This window comes from Cyprinus carpio, chromosome B6 (assembly GCF_018340385.1).
Source record: "Cyprinus carpio isolate SPL01 chromosome B6, ASM1834038v1, whole genome shotgun sequence".
NCBI lineage: Eukaryota > Metazoa > Chordata > Actinopteri > Cypriniformes > Cyprinidae > Cyprinus > Cyprinus carpio.
In genome coordinates, this window is record NC_056602.1 from 22623770 (window position 1) to 22643158 (window position 19389).

General features: G+C 38.0%; 1 protein-coding gene across 1 annotated transcript; it reads left to right on the forward strand.

The window, feature by feature from the left end:
• Positions 1 to 47: 47 nt before the first annotated feature.
• On the forward strand, positions 48 to 16661 carry LOC109091077 (RNA-binding protein 6-like). The gene is made up of 23 exons (XM_042726328.1): positions 48 to 183; positions 992 to 1082; positions 1736 to 3278; positions 3628 to 3717; positions 3861 to 3930; positions 5103 to 5176; positions 8464 to 8535; positions 8626 to 8914; positions 9010 to 9167; positions 9267 to 9367; positions 9529 to 9592; positions 9875 to 9962; positions 10051 to 10115; positions 10228 to 10351; positions 11333 to 11430; positions 11525 to 11809; positions 11904 to 12050; positions 12898 to 12969; positions 13183 to 13419; positions 13729 to 13803; positions 15830 to 15906; positions 16004 to 16055; positions 16157 to 16661. Exons 1-23 carry the CDS (start codon positions 63 to 65, stop codon positions 16247 to 16249), a joined length of 4086 nt encoding a protein of 1361 aa, XP_042582262.1. The 5' UTR covers positions 48 to 62; the 3' UTR covers positions 16250 to 16661.
• The last annotated feature ends 2728 nt before the right edge of the window (positions 16662 to 19389 follow it).

The following is a 19389-nucleotide window of genomic DNA, read 5'->3' on the forward strand; positions in this document are numbered from 1 at the left end:
AAAATGTAATTACATTTAGTCTTTAATATAGTAAATTGACTTTTTTTTTTTTTTTTTTAATAATGAATTGTAAAACTTCAACTCCCATAAGTCCTCACTCACCGGAAACGGAGTTTATACTTTTCCGCCACTTTTTGTCGGGAAACCCAGAAAATAACCTGCGTTCAGATCTCTACAAGCTAGGTGAGACGTCTTAAATTGCTTTACAGACGTTAAATTGATGAAATATGCCTATTGTAGAGTTTTGTAAAATCAAGATTAACGAAAAAAAAAGTTGTTTACTTCGTCCATTTAACGTTATATTGGGGAAATGTACTGATTGAAAGCTAAAGTTAGCACGTTAGCCTTCTTTTATCAGAGCAGGTTTATGATGAGATGAATAAAAAATACCTTGCCTTCTTGTTAATAAATATATGAGTACTCAAAAAAAGTAGTTGGAAATGATTCTCATGTGTATCACTTTCACACAACGGTGTATTTGACATGTAACGTTGGTTTGATTTCATCACATTTATATAACGTTAACGTTACTCACTCTAGCCAAACGCAAACGTGTTGTGTTAGCATGATGCTTCAACAACGTACTAGCTTTTCAGTTGGAAACGGTCAGTTACAGTGTTGTGACGTTATATTAAACGGTTTCATTATGTGACGTTTAGTGTTGTGTGAAATATCGCTCATATATTAAACGGGTTTCAACTAGCCTCGGGACCCCCTGTCTGCAATTTTGAATGTGAAATATCAGTTCATTGATCTCATTTGATGATCTGAATCAGTGTTAAGGGAGACTCTGTACTGGAGTTGTAAAAAAACGTATAACCTGTAACTCAACGGTTAATGATATGTGTAATGGCTTCGATGACAAAATATCGTTATTTCGAAGTGTTTTTTTTTTTAATAAGGCTTTAAAACCGGAAAGTTTAGCGACGTTACATTAGAACAAATAAATGAATCGATCTTTAATGATAAAGGTATTTATTTATTTCTTAAGTGGAACGACGTTCTGGTTTCAAGTTTCAAGGAGAGGAGGGAACAATGTGGAACGGTTCAAGGCCTGGACCACGAGGAGGAATGCCCTTTCGGTAAGAGGTCTTAAATGAAGTACATTTCTAAGACTACATTCTTCATCAGACACATAGAATATGTCATCACTGTACTGTGTTCCTAAGGGTCTCTTAATTAGAGTGCTGTTATACTGTGGGACATGCAACCTAACATTTCTGTCAGAACTAGCTCAACTTAATCATAACTGCAATAAAATGACTGTCAGTGTGCATTTCACATAAAAAAAAGCAAATTCTTGTGTGTTCCAGGATTTAATAAGCATACATTTACAAAGAAGTGTAAAATGTATACACTATTATAATTGATGTAATATATTTTATGTATATTGGTCCCAAAACCTATTTAAAATTTTAAACCCACAGTAATCAGTGTGGATATAGAGGATATACTAGTAGACAAAATATCAAACCAAGTGACTATTATTTTCAAGAATGAAATAATGAACCTTTGGATAGTCTGGGTCTATCCTATTTGCATTTGTTTTATCTTTTATGACCCACATTTAGAGGCTGCATTTGAAAAAGTAATCAACTTTGTCACGCTGCTGTGACACATTCTTGGAATGCAGTCTTCGAAGGATACAATCTTTAAATTGGGACACAGATTGTATGTTTTTTTAAAAAAGTAAATAGATTGCTCATTTGCAGTAATGCTTCTGATTTTATTGCAGTGGGGAACCACGTGGAGGCATGTTTGAAGGCAGAGATGGCCCAAGACCTGACTTCAGAGGTCGGGATGGCATGAATATGGACAGGTCTCCAATGGATATGAGGCGGTTCGACTGCCCACCTGATATGAGAGGACGAGACGTGGGTCTTCATGACAGAGGAAGAGAGCCTTCCCGAGATTTTTTCAGACCTGGAGATGAAATGGACATTAATTTTCGAAGGCGCTTTGAAATGGATCAGAGAAACAACCTTCAGAATACTCCAGGTTTTATGGGTCAGTCTAGGCCATCGATGGATATGGGTGGCAGAGACATGCAGGGTGGTAATATGAGGGGTCCAGAAGGTGGATTCGTAAATATGAGGGAGAGGGAGAGATTCCAGATGGACATGCCTGGACTGCCTCCCATGGACATCAGAAGGAGGCTTGCCATGGTGGCAATGGGTGGAAATGGAGATCTTGGGGACATGAGAGACAGGGAGAGGCCACGGATGGGAGGCATTGATGGGTTCAACATGGACATGCCTCCCAGAGACAGACCGATGATGGATTTTGACAGACGAGGTGTCACCCCTCCACCTAATCCAAGAGGAAGGTTTGAATCTGATATGGATCTGAGAAACCGCATGGTGTCCTCCGATGATTTTAGAGACCAGCCTCCTCAGATGTTTCGAGACAATGAAGGCATCCCCATGGATATCAGAGGAAGACCTGATATGCCTTTAGGTCGAGGTGGCCCAGAACCCATGATCAGACCCGACGAGATGACCCTCAGAGACAGAGAATTCCCAGAGCCGATGGACAGTCCAGTGGGTTTCAGAGGGAGAGAAGGTGAAACGCTTTCAGACGAGTGGCGCAAACATGGCATGAGAGACCGAGAATCTCTTCCACCGATGATGGGCAGAGCGCCACCACTCTTCCAGAGAGAGATGCAAGAAAAGTTCTTCTCTAACCGTGGAAAAGATGTAGACTTTGGAGAACGTCCCCAGTTCAAAGACAGAGACCGAGATGGGTTTCTGGGAAAAGATGGCACAGGCTTTAATCGATCAGAAAGAGACTCCAAACACCAAAACTGGGAGAAAAATATTCCCAGTGATTTTCCAGGCAGAGATCCGACTCAAAAGCCTCCTCTTCTTCCACTGGATCCCCCTCTAAATGCCCAAAGTAGAGATGGAGATAAACCCTGGCCTGGGGACAGAGATGAAAAGCATGAAAGAACTGCACCTGCAGGAAGTAGACCTCCGTATTTCCAAGACAAGAACCAGCCAAATCAAGAGCAGCATTTCGCAAGTGATAGAGTGCCCTTTAAGGGTTCCAGTGACATGGCTTTAGATCAGGGACCACAGAGAGAGAGCTTGGTGTCTGGGCCAAAGGAACCCCAGAGTAATAGAGGTGAGCGACAAGATCAGGATTATAGAGACATTGATTATCGCACCAGCTCAGGGCGCAAATATGACTACAATCTTGGGGATCTTCAAGGACCTGAGAAAGACATGAAGGAATCCAAACTTGGTCCAACTCAACGACCAGATGACTCTGGTTCTCAGGTTAGAATTTGTCTTTTGATTTTGTTTGATGGAAAGTGCGAAAGTTTCTTTTCCAACTACAAAATCGTTCTGATTATATAAATGTATTATTTAAATAGAATAAGTAGATTTTTTTTCTTTTGCTTTTTTATCAGCTTGATTTTTTTTCTTTATCCTTGGTGTAAAAAAACCAAACACTTTTTTTTCAGGTTGGATAGTAATCCATCTGAAAGTTCATATAACATTTATTTTCAAAGCTCATATAATTGCTTATGGACTTGTACTTAAAAAGTACATTTAAACGCGCTAGTGCAGATTGTCTTGTGAATTATTTGAATATTTAAACTCCACTATGAATTTTGAAATAAAGGACCAGGATTACAGGAGTGCAAGTGTCCAGGATCAAGTCTCAAAAACCATTGCCATCTCGGGAATTCCTAAAACTGCCACAATGCAACAGGTAAATGACATGTAATTATTCAGACTTTGATTATTTTCATACTTTTAGAAAAGTGGTTCTTTCTTTGTTCTAAAAACAACATAATCATTTATCTGAATGATTGCCAAAGTAAGTTTGACTTCAGTTAGTTCTTTCTTTTATAGATTCTGGATGCTTTCGCAGTCCGTGATGGTGTGCCAATGCAGGGCATGAAAATAAAGGATGTTGTGCCAGGTGAGATTTTGTTCGCTTTAAACAATGATGACCGATTCGCAACCACAATTCGCTATTCGCTCTCCGAATCTTTCACGCTCACTGTCTCTTTTACATCGATTGTACTTTCTGCATCTGAGCCGCTTATGCAAACATGCTAAAGGATCTCTTGTTGTCCCCTTTCCCCATGTTCTTGTGCGGGAGGTTGAATTTTCCCTGAGCAGCTTCCATCTTTAAGGTGGCATGTGCTTAGAGGGAATTTTGGAATTTCTTAAACATTGTTCCCTTTATAAATAAGCCATTAACTGTCGAAACAAATACCAACTGCCACTACTTTGTGATGATGTGAAGTGTTGCTGCAAAATATTCCTCTCTGGGTTCATCTGATAAAGGTTTCAGCATTTGTTTTCTTTTTTATATGCCAAAATTGTTTATTTTCTTCACAAAGGACTGTATCAAATAAGCTAATATGCTGTTCAGTGTTCCCTGGAAAAACTAAAAATATCACGAAAGGATTTTAAAATGTTTTGAAATTAATCAAGTTATATATATATATAAAAAAAACATTCCTTGCCAATGACTCAAGTCATGGAATATATTCGTATTTAATTGTATTTAATTACAGTATTGTTTAACTCTTAAAAGCCTCTATAGATTTGCAGTGAAGAGAGCAACTTTTTTTTAGATTTAGTTGTTTTATTGTTTCTCTTAATCAAATTAGTCCAATTAATAACTTTTTTGCTTTATTATTCTTTTTTTTTTTTTTTTTTTAATTGTTCAGACTGTTGCAGGTTTGTTGGACAATAAATGTGGGTCTTCTATGATGTGTTTTGGATGTTAGATGTGATTAGACTTATAATTTATTAGAAACCCAGTTACTGTAGAGTTATTTCAAGCTCTCTGTTACATTTTGGTTCTCTTTCTACTGTTATTATTTTTATTTATTAATTTTTATAGATGTATATCTTGGCTTCAGAATTGTCTCTGAGTTACTCTGATTCTTCACAACTGACTTCGAACAATTAAATAATGAAATGAAATAAAATTTGCCCGACAAGCAAAAGACATCATGTATGAATTCGCTTTGTGATATGTCTCGTGAAACGAAACACTGCTTTTTTTCTCTTGAAAATTCTCCTGTTTACCTGAAATAACTAACACAAACCCATCTGTATTTCAAATGCTGTTCCCAGGTTACAGCTACGATATGGCCTATGTGGAGTTTTTAAACCTCGAGGATGCTGTCCACTTCATGGAGTCCAACCAGGTGGCCCATCCTCGTCCTTCTACAACGGCTCTGTCTGCTAACAGGAAGAAGGCTTGGGCCTGGGGAGGGGGGAGGTGGCTGGGCTCTGGGTGGGAATGGGGTAGATGGGACATGAGACCTTCAAGGGAACATTTTTCCCACTTATATTAATCATGACCAATTAAAACACACCACTTAGTTTGCAACATTAGCTTTCAGGCATAACAAGTGAGCGTAGTGACAAGGGGTGCTCTATTCTTTGATGAATGCCATAGGTGTATTAGCTGAGTGATTGAACATGAGTGAACCTTTACATTTCACTTTTTTCGACGACTTGAACAGAATGGATAGTTTTATGAACAGGCATGGCAAAACTGAATTTGGAATTGGATTTGCATCTGTGCAACACGTTGTGCAACCTGTTTCTTCAACTCTTAGGTGGTCGTACTCGAGACCATTGATATTTCATTTTTCGTTTTCAACACTGTTATATTTTATTTCCCTCATTTAACCATCTGGAAGTTATGGTCTTACGATCACTTTTTACTTGCTCCCACTGGCATATTCTGAAGTGGTACTGAAGCAAAACTAAGCGTTCTTCTTTGGCCTCCTTTATTGTCTTACTTCAAAGCGATTCAGCATTGGCTTTTCTGTGGTGACTGAAATGCTATTTGTAGCTTCCTTTTGTAGATATTCATATTTTGCTGACTTGGAAAGAAAGAAAGGTAGTTGCTGTTTTCCCCTGTTTGAATTTCTGATGAACAGGTTGTTAAATGGTTGTAAGTGAAGCTTTATGCTGTTATGCCTACAGCACAGTATCATCCCCGTGCTATGTCAACACTTATTCCTTATCCTTGGACCTTATGGAATTACAGTTCCAGAACTGTGTTCTTTGGTTCTGTTTACAGTCTGTGAAGTTTTTTTTTTTATTCTTCTTTCCATGGATTGTGATTTAATCATCTTGAGTTTGGGTGTCTTATCTCTTCCAGCACAACAAACTCGTTCTTTCCATTCCTGCTTGCTTCATCTTGGCTGACTTCATGGTTGTTGTGCATCTGGATGTCTAGAGAAATCCATGCTGTTGTTTATTTGGAAAATCCAGACTTGGAAAATCAGGGCTTGTTTGTAGTAATAGTATTTTGACATTTCTAATGAAACTTGCACTATAAATGTGAAGTGAGAAAGGCAACTAGAGGTTTGCTTGGATTTGTGTTGAGCCATTGGCTGTTGTGCTGAAATTGAATACCCTGTGGGGTGTATTGGCTGTATCAGCGTATATTTCTCCTTCGTTTTTGTTAAATGTTTGACAAAGTACCTTTCAGAAAAGAATCTTGCTCAGGGTTCTTCTTTCAACCGAAACTACTGTTCCCTGCTGGCCAACTAGCAGGATAACTTATCTTGTTTTTTTGTACTTGGTGAGACACCTAAAAACAAATTTCTACAACAAGTAACTGCGGCAGTGACGGTGGGTAAGAAGTTGGGCTGCACAATTATTTGAAGGTGATTGTCATGCTCATCTTGTCAGTTAAGCCGGTTCTGTAATCAGCAGAAAATCTCCATCACATGATTTCAGAAGGAGCAGCATTTACTACACAGAGCATAGTTAACTGACAATTTACGCAAAAAAATCGCAGACAATATTATTGCGTGATTATGAAATCGAAGAAATTGTTTGCGATAATGACAGCTGTTTGTGTAGCTTCTCAGTGAACTACAGCTCTGTGTAGTTAATGCTGCTCTATACGAAAGCATGTGAAAATACCACATTTAATAACGTTTTAACTCCAAACTCACTTCATAACATCAGTCGAGTGTTTGAAATAAATCCTTCTGTGAGATGATGTGGCTTCTTACACATAATAAGGCACGCAACATATTTCATAGTATTCTAAGCAGTGCTAAAGGCTTTGCATTATAAATATACTTTATTATAATGAAAATAATAAGAACTCAGAAAAAACCTTATATGAAAGTGATAGTCGTGACATTTGCCAAGTATGGTAACCCATACTCGGAATTGGTGCTCTGCATTTAACCCATCCAAGTGCACACACACAGCAGTGAGAATTGAACACACCGTGAACACACACTCTGAGCACTGGGCAGCTATATCCAGCGCCCGGGGAGCAACTGGGGGTTCAGTGCCTTGCTCAAGGACACTTCAGCCATGGGTAATGAGGGTGGAAGAGAGCACTGTTCATTCACTCCCCACCCACCTACAACTCCTGCCAGCACCAAGACTCGAACCTGCAACCTTCAGGTTACAAGTCCAAATTTCTAACCATTAGGCCACAGCTGCCCCAAAGTCTTGTGTATTGCCATAGTCTTGTGTGTTTTTTTAAGTCATGCTGAATCAATGAAAGCAGTTAAATCTTCTGTTTATTCAGCTGCTGTTATAGGCATTTCCTGGATTTCTTCTGTGGGGTGTATTTGGAGTTTCTTTGGCCTTCGGATGGAGATTTACTGCTAATCACAGAACCGTGCTTCACTGACAAGATGCGCATGACAATCGCAGCTTCTGCCTAATCGAGATTTCATTTCAATTTATCGTGCAGTTATAGTAAGAAATCATAAAATGCTGATCACATTACACTGTTAGGCCATTTACCTAGAATGTCCTTTCAACCTAAAAGCTGAAGATCTTTTACCACAGTTGTCCATAAACAGTAATCTCTGGATTTTTCACATTGGGCCAGTCAATATATGGTCTGTCTTTTGAAACCCTTTTTATAAACAACATAAATATATGTGAAGTAAAATGAGAAAAACTTAATGTCCTAGCATAGAAAGAATGTCACTGCTGTTTTGACTGTCCACCCCATTTTGAAAGTGAATTGTGAACTTTTGCAAGTTTGCATTTTCTTCTCACTTGAAAGAAGCCAGACTTTATTGCCTTTATTCATCCTGTTACGGATGAATGTGCAGTTACTTGTGCGATGGATATGCTTCTACTATGTACTTTGACATTACTAGTTATATTTTTCAGTTATATTTTCAGGTTAGCATTCAAATTAAGGTGGTAGTACATATATTGCAGCCATATAACCACTGCAAGATTTACTACACTTTACTACAGATTTTACTCCCATTTTCACACAGTAATGTGTGTATTAAAAAGGCAGATGAAAAAAAAAAAGCAAATGTAATCCAAACCTGAGCATAAGTAAAGCCCAGATCAGATCTGCCTGTGTTTATGCCCTCAGACGGGCAAATGGGAAATACCTTTTCTTGTTTGTTGTTAGGTTGGGTTGGCTTTTTGGGAAGCTTTCAGTCACTTATCACTGAGAGACTGTTGTCTTGTTTTCTAGGGATCTGTTAAGGTTGGTGACAAGACTGCTCTGCTCAAATATATCCAGCCTGACAAAAATGTGAAAGAACCGGTGGGTTTCCTCTTTCGTAGAGCTTGATATGTATTGATCTTAATTATCTGTTAGTGTGATTGACATACTTTAATCTAATTTGGATTGCAGCATCATGAACCACCAGCTACAGCCTCTCCAGCCAGCGATAACAATTTGTTACCAAATTCAGTCCTGCCACTGAATATAAATGAGGAATCTGATGCCAAGCCTGTGCAGGATCCTGCCTCTCAAAGTGTGTGGCAAAGAAACTCCAACTTGACTCCTGAAGCATGGCAACAGCAAGTGGACCAACAGCTACAACAGCAGGAGGTAGAGCAACAAGCAGAAGAATGGACTAATCAGAGAGCATCTCGCCAAAACTTACAGCACTCCGATCCGGTCTTCAAAGAGAGCAAGAGTAAGTGATGTCAACTGTGAATATGTTTTCTAAAAGAAAACAAATGAACAAAAGTAGATGGCAGATTGTTCTTAAGTTTCATGTTTTATTTTTAGCAATGATTATCAAGAACATTTTGCCTACCACCACCGTGGAGACCATTCTGCAGGCACTCGATACATTTGCGTACCTGGATGAGCGCAATGTACGTCTGGTCAAAGGGAAGTCACCTGGATCTAAATGCTTCTGCTTTGTGGATATGGATTCACATGAGGTATTGTACTGAGAATACTCATTCTAACTACAGTATCTCAAAATGGTCCACTATGTTCCTTGATGCATTTGTAATGATACTACTCACTTTTATATACAGCATGTGACGCGATTGGTGGAGCTGCTTACCAAACCCCGCCCTATCATGATTGATGGGGTTAGAGTTTATGCTGAAGTTGCCAAACCTTTGAAAAACCAAAAGTAAGTATCATTATGTTGGGATATATGTAAGTAAAAAAAGAATATTATATGAATATTTTATTTTCAGTTCTTAAGATGAAACATTTAATAAATGCTAAGAGAAGAAATCTCAACTGTGGTTGTTATTTGAGCTTTAAAGGTAATTCTTGTTTTCACTACAGCTATAGGAGGGAAAATGATAAGTCAAACACTTCTCTCTTGGGTTTCCCTCCAGATGTTATGATGGTAGGTCATTTCAATGCATGATATACATTGTTACTAAAACTTTCAGACAGCTAGACAATGTTTTTAAGGTACATTTTATAAGGGTGAGCATCCTTTATCTTGAAACCGCATTTTAAAAATGTAGTGCTCCTTGCGTGAGATGCAGAAAAACGACAACAAAAATATCAAGATATTCCATCTAGCATATATTTACATGAAACTTTGTTTAAAAAAATCCCAGTGGAACGCAAGAGCATGTTATGTGTGAACAGTCCATATCTTGTATATAATTTTTTTTTCTAGCAACAACAACATCAGTATCAGCAGCCACAGCAACAGTTTTATCCTCAGTCTTCTCATACAACTATAGGTGTTGCACCTTCCATGCAAGGTATGTGGTTTTAATTAATCTGATTATGGTATTGAAATTGATTGTAGCATAATATATTCTTTAATGTGTTCTGTTGGACTTCGTGCAGGTGACCCAATGGGAGTGGATGCCACCTTGTCATCAGCTGTAATGCCGACTTCAAGCTTAACACAGGTGATTGTCTTTTTATACTAGCACAAAGGCACATTTTTGAAACAACGTGGTCAGTTGTAGCCAGGAGAGATATTGGTTTTTGGACTGTAATTGACCGTCTGGCTGTGTGCAGGGTGTGATGTATTCTGAGACAACGGCAATGGTGCAGTCAGTCCAGACAGCTGAGCACCAGACTGCAGCTTTATCTGACACTGCTCTTCCTGGAGCTGCGGAGTCCATTGACGGCTATAGCTACGGTACGCCATTGTTCAGTTAAAGATTAAAGGGTGTTCTTTTTGTTATATTTATTTATATTCACAGTATTCACCAAATAATATATATATATATTTAAAAACAGAGCTAAAATCAATGAACAGTAACAGAGCATAAGCTTTAGGATCTTCTAGATGCTTCAAAATCAAGTGCATAATTCTGTCAATAGCATCTTCAGTTCCTCTCCCTTGTCTATAGGCGGACTGTAAGGGGTCTAGATTACTAGCGACCTCTGCTTTTAACATAGATACGACACGCTATTCAAAACATTTCATAATCACAGATGTTAATATAACCGGTCTAAAATCATTATTCTCTAAAGGTCTAGCTATCTTAGGAACAGGTATAATCAATGTTCTTTTCCACAAACTGGGAACGGTACCTGAATCCAAAGATTGTTGAAATATAGGAAGCCAAGCTGGAGTCAGTTCATCTACACAACACTTAACAATATGGGGAGAAATTCCATCTGGGCCTGCTGATTTCTTTGAACAAATATGTTTAAAATAGAAGTTAATCTGATTCGGATCAATTAATAACTTGTCTATCAAGCAACAATAATATCCGAAAAGGACTCCATTACACCAATACTGTTCTCAGAAAAATCCCCACGCTTCTCAAATCTCATTTAAATAATTGACTAGAATAGAAACCGTATTTCTGAAAGACTGCAAATTATTTATAGATTAGAGCATTTATAGAACAGTCCAATGAAGAGCTGTATGAGTGTCGTCATTGTGGCGTTTCACTGCTAAAATTAGCCAGTCAAATCAGTCTGATATTTCAGCATAAAAAAGCAAATCGAAAAAGTAGAGAAATGCACAAGTTAAAAAGGTTAAAATGGTTAAAAGAGTTAAGAATGTCAGCAGCAACAAGTTTCCGTGTCGCCAATAGTGGAGCGCCACCAGAAGCAGACTCCTTTCCTCATAGTAACTGGTCTGATGATTGTACTCTTGTTACTGCAGCATCTGAGGCTCCAGATTTGTCAGCCTTCCTTTACGATGCCACATCAGGATTTTACTATGACCCTCAGACTACCCTGTACTATGATCCCAACTCAAGGGTATGTAGAGAAAATAGCCTTTTGATTCTCCTGAATGTTAAATAGGAAAGAAATACAATATACTATGACTAAATACTTATTTTTGCTTGTGTAGTATTTCTATGATGCTCAGAATCAGCAGTACTTGTACTGGGACAGTGCCTCAAAGACCTACATCCCAGTCCAGAGCTCTTCTACTGATGTTCAGGAGCCGCCCCCTGAAGTTGCTGTCCCTGTGGCAACAACTGCTGAGGTTATAGCTACCCCCATCACAGAGGAGGAAGTGAAGGCTGTTCCAGAGGCTGTGCCAGAGGTGCGGGTGGAAGATGATCCTGCCCCACGTGCAGAAAAGAAAGAGAAGGAAAAGGAGGAGAAGCCGAGAAGTTTAGCAGCTTTTAAGGTTTTGATTTCATTTAATTTGCATTACAGTAAGGTTTTTATTAAAAACAAGCATTGTGTTAGATCTGTGTTGTAATTTTGGATGTGATCATCAGATAATGAAAGACATGGAGCGATGGGCGAAAATCCAGAACAGGCAGAAAGAATGCGTTCGATCTCCTTCACCTCTTCTCAAGTCTGGAGGAGACGACCAAAGACCTTCAAAAGCTGCTGATGCAGCCTTTGCCATCTTTGAAAGGAAGGTCAGATCACTTTTTTTCTTACCCCTTCTCTCCTGTCTGTATTGCTCATAATCAGAATTTAAACAAACCCCACACCTTATTTATTAATAACTTCAGTGCACACTCTTTGTGATTTTGACATGAACATTGAAAATCGGGTAGCTCATTGAAGAGAGGTGTGTTATTAATTTAAGCAATCAGATTTTTGTTTTGTATATGCTAAACCAGACAAAAATCTATATACTTGAATTTAAGGAAGGATGGGCCATATTTAGAGACCAAAATGACTTGAATTGACTTGACTTGTTCCATCTTACAAACCTCTCACACCTGGCAACCATTTATAACACCCTAAGATTGTGGCATCAGGTTTTGATTGTATGGTTTCTTTAGAACATAGCAAAATCTAGTGGTTTTTATTATCCTTCCCAGAGATAATAACCGTTACCCGTCACTTAGACAGATAGGGTTGCATGTGTCATGCTCTATTTTGAATCCATCAGCAAAATATTGTAATGCTTGGTATTTTTAGTCATATGTGTTTTGTGGGTTGCAATGTACCATAAATTTAGTTTGACTACATGTGAAATCTCTAATTTCTCTCTCCAGTCCTTACTCATGTCCCTCCCCTCATATATTTTTTTACTGACACACATTCCTCATTTCTAATCTCTATCAGCTTGCTTGACTTCGGAATTGTTTGAAAAGTAAGGGAACTGTTGCAGGACAGATATATCATGTTTTTAAAATTCAGTACGTTTAACACAGAGTCAGATCTTACCCATCTGTCATAGGTCTATAACAGCCTACTAAACTTTAGCAATGATCTTTCTTTTAAATGTTTTAATGTATGTTATAATTCATGTAGGCCACCAGTGCAGATGAATTATTCAAGAAGCCTCTTGCTCCACCAAAACAAAAAGAGGAAAAATCATCAAAGGTGAGAGTTTACAGTCTTACTATCAACAACACACACATTAACATGCACACAAATACACTTCAGTCTCAGTTTTCTCAAACAGCTGAAAGGGCACACACATCACCTTGACCCTGATTGATGTAGGTTATTTGATAACCCACACTAAAGCAGATTTACAGTGAGTGTCATTGTAGATCAAAGTAAAACTCCCCTCTCTCTCTTGTGTGTTGGCAGCGGCCCATGGGCTCTCTTGGAATGTTGGCGGCTGACTATGGGGCAGGCAGCGACGAGGAGGAAGAAGAGAAACACGAGAAGCAGGAAGCCGCAGGGCCTGCAAAGAGCCAGCCACAGGCGGACGAGAATGAAGACAGGTTGACAGATTGGAAGAAGATGGCATGTCTTCTGTGCAGGAGGCAGTTCCCTAATAAAGACGCTCTGGTCCGCCACCAGCAGCTCTCAGACCTGCATAAGGTACCAGATCTATAAATTTAACTTTTATGATCTATCAGTACTGTGCACTTAATGCAAGTTGTCAGAAATCAGTATTATCGGTATTAAATCGGTTTATTAAAACGGTATAAAGAAATGTTGTTATTTTTATTATATTTATTATTATTATTAATTTCAGTGTGTGTGTGTATTTGTAATGTTTATTTAAATACATTTTGATCAGTTATTTTTTTTAAGTATATAAATTATATAATTGACTAAACTGGATTGTTAAAAATTTGTGGGTCAGATTTTGACCATCCCTTTATTGTATTTTTTTCTGTATTTTAGCAAAATATGGAGATTCACCAAAAAATCAAAAGGTCAAAGAGAGAACTTGAGGCTCTAGAAAACCAGGAAAAAGAGGTATTTTTTCTTTTCTTTCATTAATTATGTACTGTACTCAGCATAAACAAGTGCAACCCCTCTGGAAAAAAAAAAAAAAAATTTAATGATCCCTAAAAAAATTGTGGAGAGAGGGCAAAAATGGGTTTAAAAATATTGATTAAACTATAGTACTCTGTAATGAAGAGAGAGTTGCATCTCTGTTTCAAGTTTTTGTATTATATAAGAACTTCACAACCTCTAAACGTCACTGTGGGAACCAGACACTTCTCACTATATTTTTCCTCTAGAAGCACCATAACATTTTGGATGCTGTTAGATCCAAAATGATTGAACTGGTCTCATGAGATCAGATTATCGATTCCCAGGAGTCTATATTTTGTAAATATGGGCCTTGGAAAAGGCTAAACGAGTTTGTGCTTTGGCCGGAGTAGGTAATGTGTGAGATTAAACAGTCACTTTTTTCATAGCCTTTGCCAGATCTGAGACATTGCTTGTTTTTGTTTTTTTGTTTTTTTACTAGCAAAATATCACTTCAAGTAAAGGCATAATTATTTCAGGGAAAATAAGGCTTAAAGCCATGATTTGATATTTCTCTTGTACTGCTGTCCTCTTTTGTGCAAGAACATTAATCTCCTGAAAATTCTCTCCCAAATAGTTCCACCAAACCTGTCAACATTTGGGTACCAAAAATACGGTGTATTATTATATTTAAACAATTATTATCAAACAATTATATTCATTTAGTAACATATAAATATATCTTAGTATAGGCTATATCTTTAGATTTTTATAGTTTATCTTCTTTGTCGATCCTCCAGTTCACATTTACCGCTTTATGATTTCTGCATAAAAATAAGGGTTGTTTTGGTCTAAACAAAGAGCAGAAAGGCTTATTGAAACATGCAGATTCATTTTCTGCCAGCAGCTGGTCACCAGGAATATAGCTGTTTCCCCGGTAACTGCAGTAAACAAAGCAGCACAGCACCTGACTTTGAAACTTGCAGTGCTCATGTATAATCAGTTAGACCATAGCCTTTTGAAGTGTAAGCTATATCAATTTACATGTATATTTTGTTTGTTTTTTACTGGAGCACCTCCTGGTGGGGGAGTCTTCTCCTCCCATTTCTACCAGTGATCCTTGTTTCCTTCCTGTGGTACTCCCTGCGCAGATATCAATAGCATCACTGAGTTGTTGGATGCCAAGTTGAGGGGACAAATGGGTTGACATTTGTATGTATCGATTGTGTGAGAAGGATGTGTTTCATACAAGATCTAGCAATTGGACAACCTTGGAATATGTTGATGTGATTATTCATATAGTGTGGTTTGTGCCAAAGAGTATAGAAGCCCAGTATAAAAGTCAGCTTAAGTTCTTTGTTTGGGCCATACAAAGTTAATTTTACCGGAGGCGAATGTTCCAAACATATAAAATATGCCCAGTGGGATTTTTTTAAAGAAAGATTGAAAATACAGGAAAATATTTAAACAAGATGATAGCGGGATAGAATGGTAAAATACGGGAGAATCCTGGGAAAAACAGGGGGGTTGACAGGTATGGGTTCCACTTTTGTCAGCATTATACCTGAGATAGATTTAGTGGGCTATGTGATGTGTTTAATTGTCAAGAAATCGCTCCTCTTTAGATATTTTGGTTCAACATACTCACCTGTTCATCAAAAATGGCTTACACCGGATATGTTTTTTATTTAGTTTGACTTTGTAACTTTTAGGAGGATGCATTTTTGCAAGAAAACTACACCACTTTGATAAAAAAAACAATCTCTTTAGTAACTGACTTGCTGAAACATATGCACAGACCTCTAATATGTCTGTCTTCTAAGTAAAGAGTAATTGCTAAATTTGTCATGTTTTAGAGGGGCTGTACTCATTTATGCTGAGTAATGTATATCTTCTTTGCTAAACTATCTATCTAGTTACATTTTTCCTTACAGGTCAGCATGTGCTTCAAACGTATTCTCCATTGTTTTCTCACAGTAGTCTGAAATGAAATGATTCACTCTCATTTTGAAACCCTGTTCTTTAGATGAAAATAAAACAGTCTAACGGTTCACCTGAAGCAAAAAGAAGAAAGTCGCAAAACACATGGGCTGGCAGCTCAAGGTTTGTGATTTTCTGAATCCTTATACATTTCATTTACTTTTGACACTGATTTTGAACTGTCATATCTTAAATGTGGCATGTTGTGTTGTTGTTGCAGGGACAGTCATAAAGGCAGTGAGAGACCAGGTTTGGGTTTAGAAACTACTGAGGTGAGTCTATTCAGCAACAGGATGTTCTGAGCTGCAGCTGCTGAGGGGCATTGGTTTAATTTTTTTTTTTTTTCTTCTCATTCTCTTGTTTCTTACCAAAGCGGAAGAAGAAGGAACCCGTCGTCTGGAATCATGCCACGTACAAACAGGCAGTTCGGAAGGCCATGTTTGCACGTTTCAATGAGCTGGACTGAAAGTGAAATGAATGAACAAAAAGGGAATTTGTGAATATACATGCATACACACACACACACACAGTGTTGTGTGGTCCGCTGGCAGCTCATTCCAGGCTTTAATCTGTGAACTGATACAAAATTTCTGGAGAAGCTTATTGTGACTAACCCCTTATTTTGTGGATATGGTGATGTATGACTGTATATAATGAATGCATTATTTCCTAACAGCCAAATGTACTGTTACGTTTAATCATCCTTCTTGTAGCTCTATTCTTCAGAGCTTTTTAAATATTTCCTCATTTGATAATGTTCTATCATGTTTTTTTCCCCTTTTTTATGTAGTAAATTTATGTAATATTTCATTTGAGGAGCTTAAACATTTTAGTTTGTCCTTGGGTCAATAAACTGCCTCAATGTGACTGTAAACAAAGTCTGTCTGTTGTATTTATGTACAAATACTTGTGATTTTTATTAACTTAACATTTTTTACATTAAACCAATTTATCTTATTTTTACTGCTTGGGGCTGTCTGAAAAGTGTTAGGAATCACAAGAGTATCAATAGAGCCTGTTTTCTACACCCTCCTCCTCCAGGTGGCAGTACATAGCTATTGCTATTTCAATTAAACAGTGAGCTGCACCTCAGAGATGTCTAATGCTGAAAGAATGAATCTACACGCAGTCATGAATTTCGTCAATACTTCATTAAGCTTTCCCCCTTGGCTTTATTTTCCATTTTTCTTGTGGTTCTTTTATAACAGCAGATGGCCTCGAGTTAAACTTGAAAGTGATGCATTGACAGTACACAGTGCTTTACTTCACTGCATGGACAGGCAGAGATTATATTTCACTTTATCTAAAAGTTCTGCAGCCTTAGTTTTAGTGCTTTGTTATAAAATGTTTGTTAGAGCCAGTAACCTTTGTGCAACATGATTCCTCACGTTTCTACTCATTGCCTTACATATTTACAACATTTAAATACATTTATGAGCACAGCTTGAGCTTTGAAGTGTATGTTTGGATGAGGTTCTACGGAAGTCAGCAGCAGGTAATACATCAGCAGAACCTGCAATAAAGATCCCTCAACCTGACATTCAGTGATTGTGTGATCCTTTTTTTGCTGGACAAATAGTCTCTGTCCATTGAATTTGAGCCTGTTGAAAAGGAGGAATGTGGACTCGCACACTGTTTGTTTTGGTCAAACATGCTTGGATGATTGATTAGGCGTAGAACCATAAAGACAAAAAAAGAAGAATGCACTCCAAAAATGGTTTCTTCTGCACTCCCTAAATAGCCCATTTCTTCAGCTGCAGATAAAAGCTGATAATACTTGTGTTAGGATAATATATGGACACAACAGAGCTCTGAAACTAGCTCTCCACAGAGCAAATTTTAGGACTCTGTTCTTTATCAGACTCTGCTTTGATGTGTAAATGGATGTTGCCTGTAGTCATGGTATAATGTAGAGCATGTCAAAGGTCGGCTTGCTTTCCTTCCTCCTCATGGTTGTTGTCATTTGTAATTGCTTTTTAATTAGTCATTCTTTAAAAGAAAGCTTGCAAATGTCCGTTTTTGCCAGCTTCTTTTGAAGGGGAAGACTTTTGTCATATTCAATCTTCTCAGAGTTTGTTCCCATACATATTTCTCAGCCTGTTTCTGTGTCTATGGTTTAAAGAAGTCCAGAAACCATGTCCCAAAGGTGAGACTTTTAAGATTATTGTGTGTGTGTGTGTTGCTTTCTTTTTTCCATTTCTGACACTTGAACTCTGCTGACGGTCAAACAAATATGTTCCAAATGTTTGGATGACCATCTGTCATCAAAGTCGAACAACAATGCATAGTGTTGGCTTCAAGGTTTGACCTTCTTTACTCTTTATTTGCAGAAGGTCTGCAATGGCTTAAGGGAGTTCCAGTCCTACCAGACTTTCTGCCCATACAAGAAAAGATTCTCCTCTTTATCTGAGGCTTTGCAGTTCTCAGTATTTTTGTAATCCATCATTGTATTCTCGCTTGTCTTCTTGCACCTTATGGGCCAGATGTCAGCAACACCACGCTCATTACTGCAGAGCGCATCAAATTACCTTTGGCCTTCAGATGAGTCCAGACCATTAGAGTGAAGATACAGAGGAGCCGGTGAGGATGAATGTGGGGGTCTGGGGTTTTGTACACACTGCACGTGCGGCTCCAGTCCTCAGAGGCAGCAGGACTGAGTGTGGAAACTGTGCGGGGGGCCTCATTATCTCCGGCCAAAGCTTATTCTTGCACATAGAGCAAGAGCTGCATGGGGTCTCTGACCAGCCTTGAGATGCCCCTCAAAAAATACACAACACAAGCAGAGTGCTGGGCCGAACTGATGATAAAAAATGGAACCAATTATTTTAGCACTTTAAATAAAGCTGTAATTCATTGTGCTTAGGATTAAGATTTCATCTATACATAGCTAATGGTTGTTTTGGGATGTGTGTGCTTTGTGGTTTGTGTATTTGTTATTTTTTTTTTCTCCGCTATGGAACTTTTTTATTTTACATTCTCGGAGACTATGTGGATGTGTAAATTCTGTTTATTAATTGTAATTTTTATATATAAATAGGCTATCAAAGTCACAGGCTGGGCACCTCATTGGAGCATTTCCTTCTTTCCCTAACTGTCAGCTCAAACATGGAATGAAACTCAAAATATTTTTGTTAAAAAAAAGTACTAAAATATGTATTTAATAAGTAACCTACTGTGCAAATGTTTACATTCGCTTCTGATTTCCAGGAGACTGCAAGTTTATTTAGCTGAAAATGATCCCACCACAATGTGTAATTATAATTATATCAGCCCAGTCTATCTACATTAACCACAGGACTCTTAATGTTAAAACTGCTTCTTGCAATAAGTTCCATCGGAAGAAAGTGTCCAATTACCAAAAACAAACCCTAGTCTGTTATAAGTATGCCAAGCCTACCTCATCCGCCATGTTGACATTGACACAAATCTCATTTGACCTAGAAAGTACTACAACAACTGCGAAAATCATTTACTCTTAAAAAAAAATAAGTACAATTTAGCCACCAGGAAAAACTTTACGAACATAGCGTCTCCAGATCCAGACCTTAATAGCAAAGTGCTCACTTAAGCGGATGCAGTTCATCATCAGTTTATCTTTTACCCCTG

Excerpts from the sequence above, each read along its gene's own strand:
- LOC109091077 (XM_042726328.1), top strand. The coding sequence starts at position 63 with ATGAATTGTAAAACTTCAACTCCCATAAGTCCTCACTCACCGGAAACG. Across the intron at positions 3,718-3,860 it reads AAACTGCCACAATGCAACAG|ATTCTGGATGCTTTCGCAGT; the intron begins GTAAATGACATG and ends TTTCTTTTATAG. Across the intron at positions 10,352-11,332 it reads CATTGACGGCTATAGCTACG|CATCTGAGGCTCCAGATTTG; the intron begins GTACGCCATTGT and ends TTGTTACTGCAG.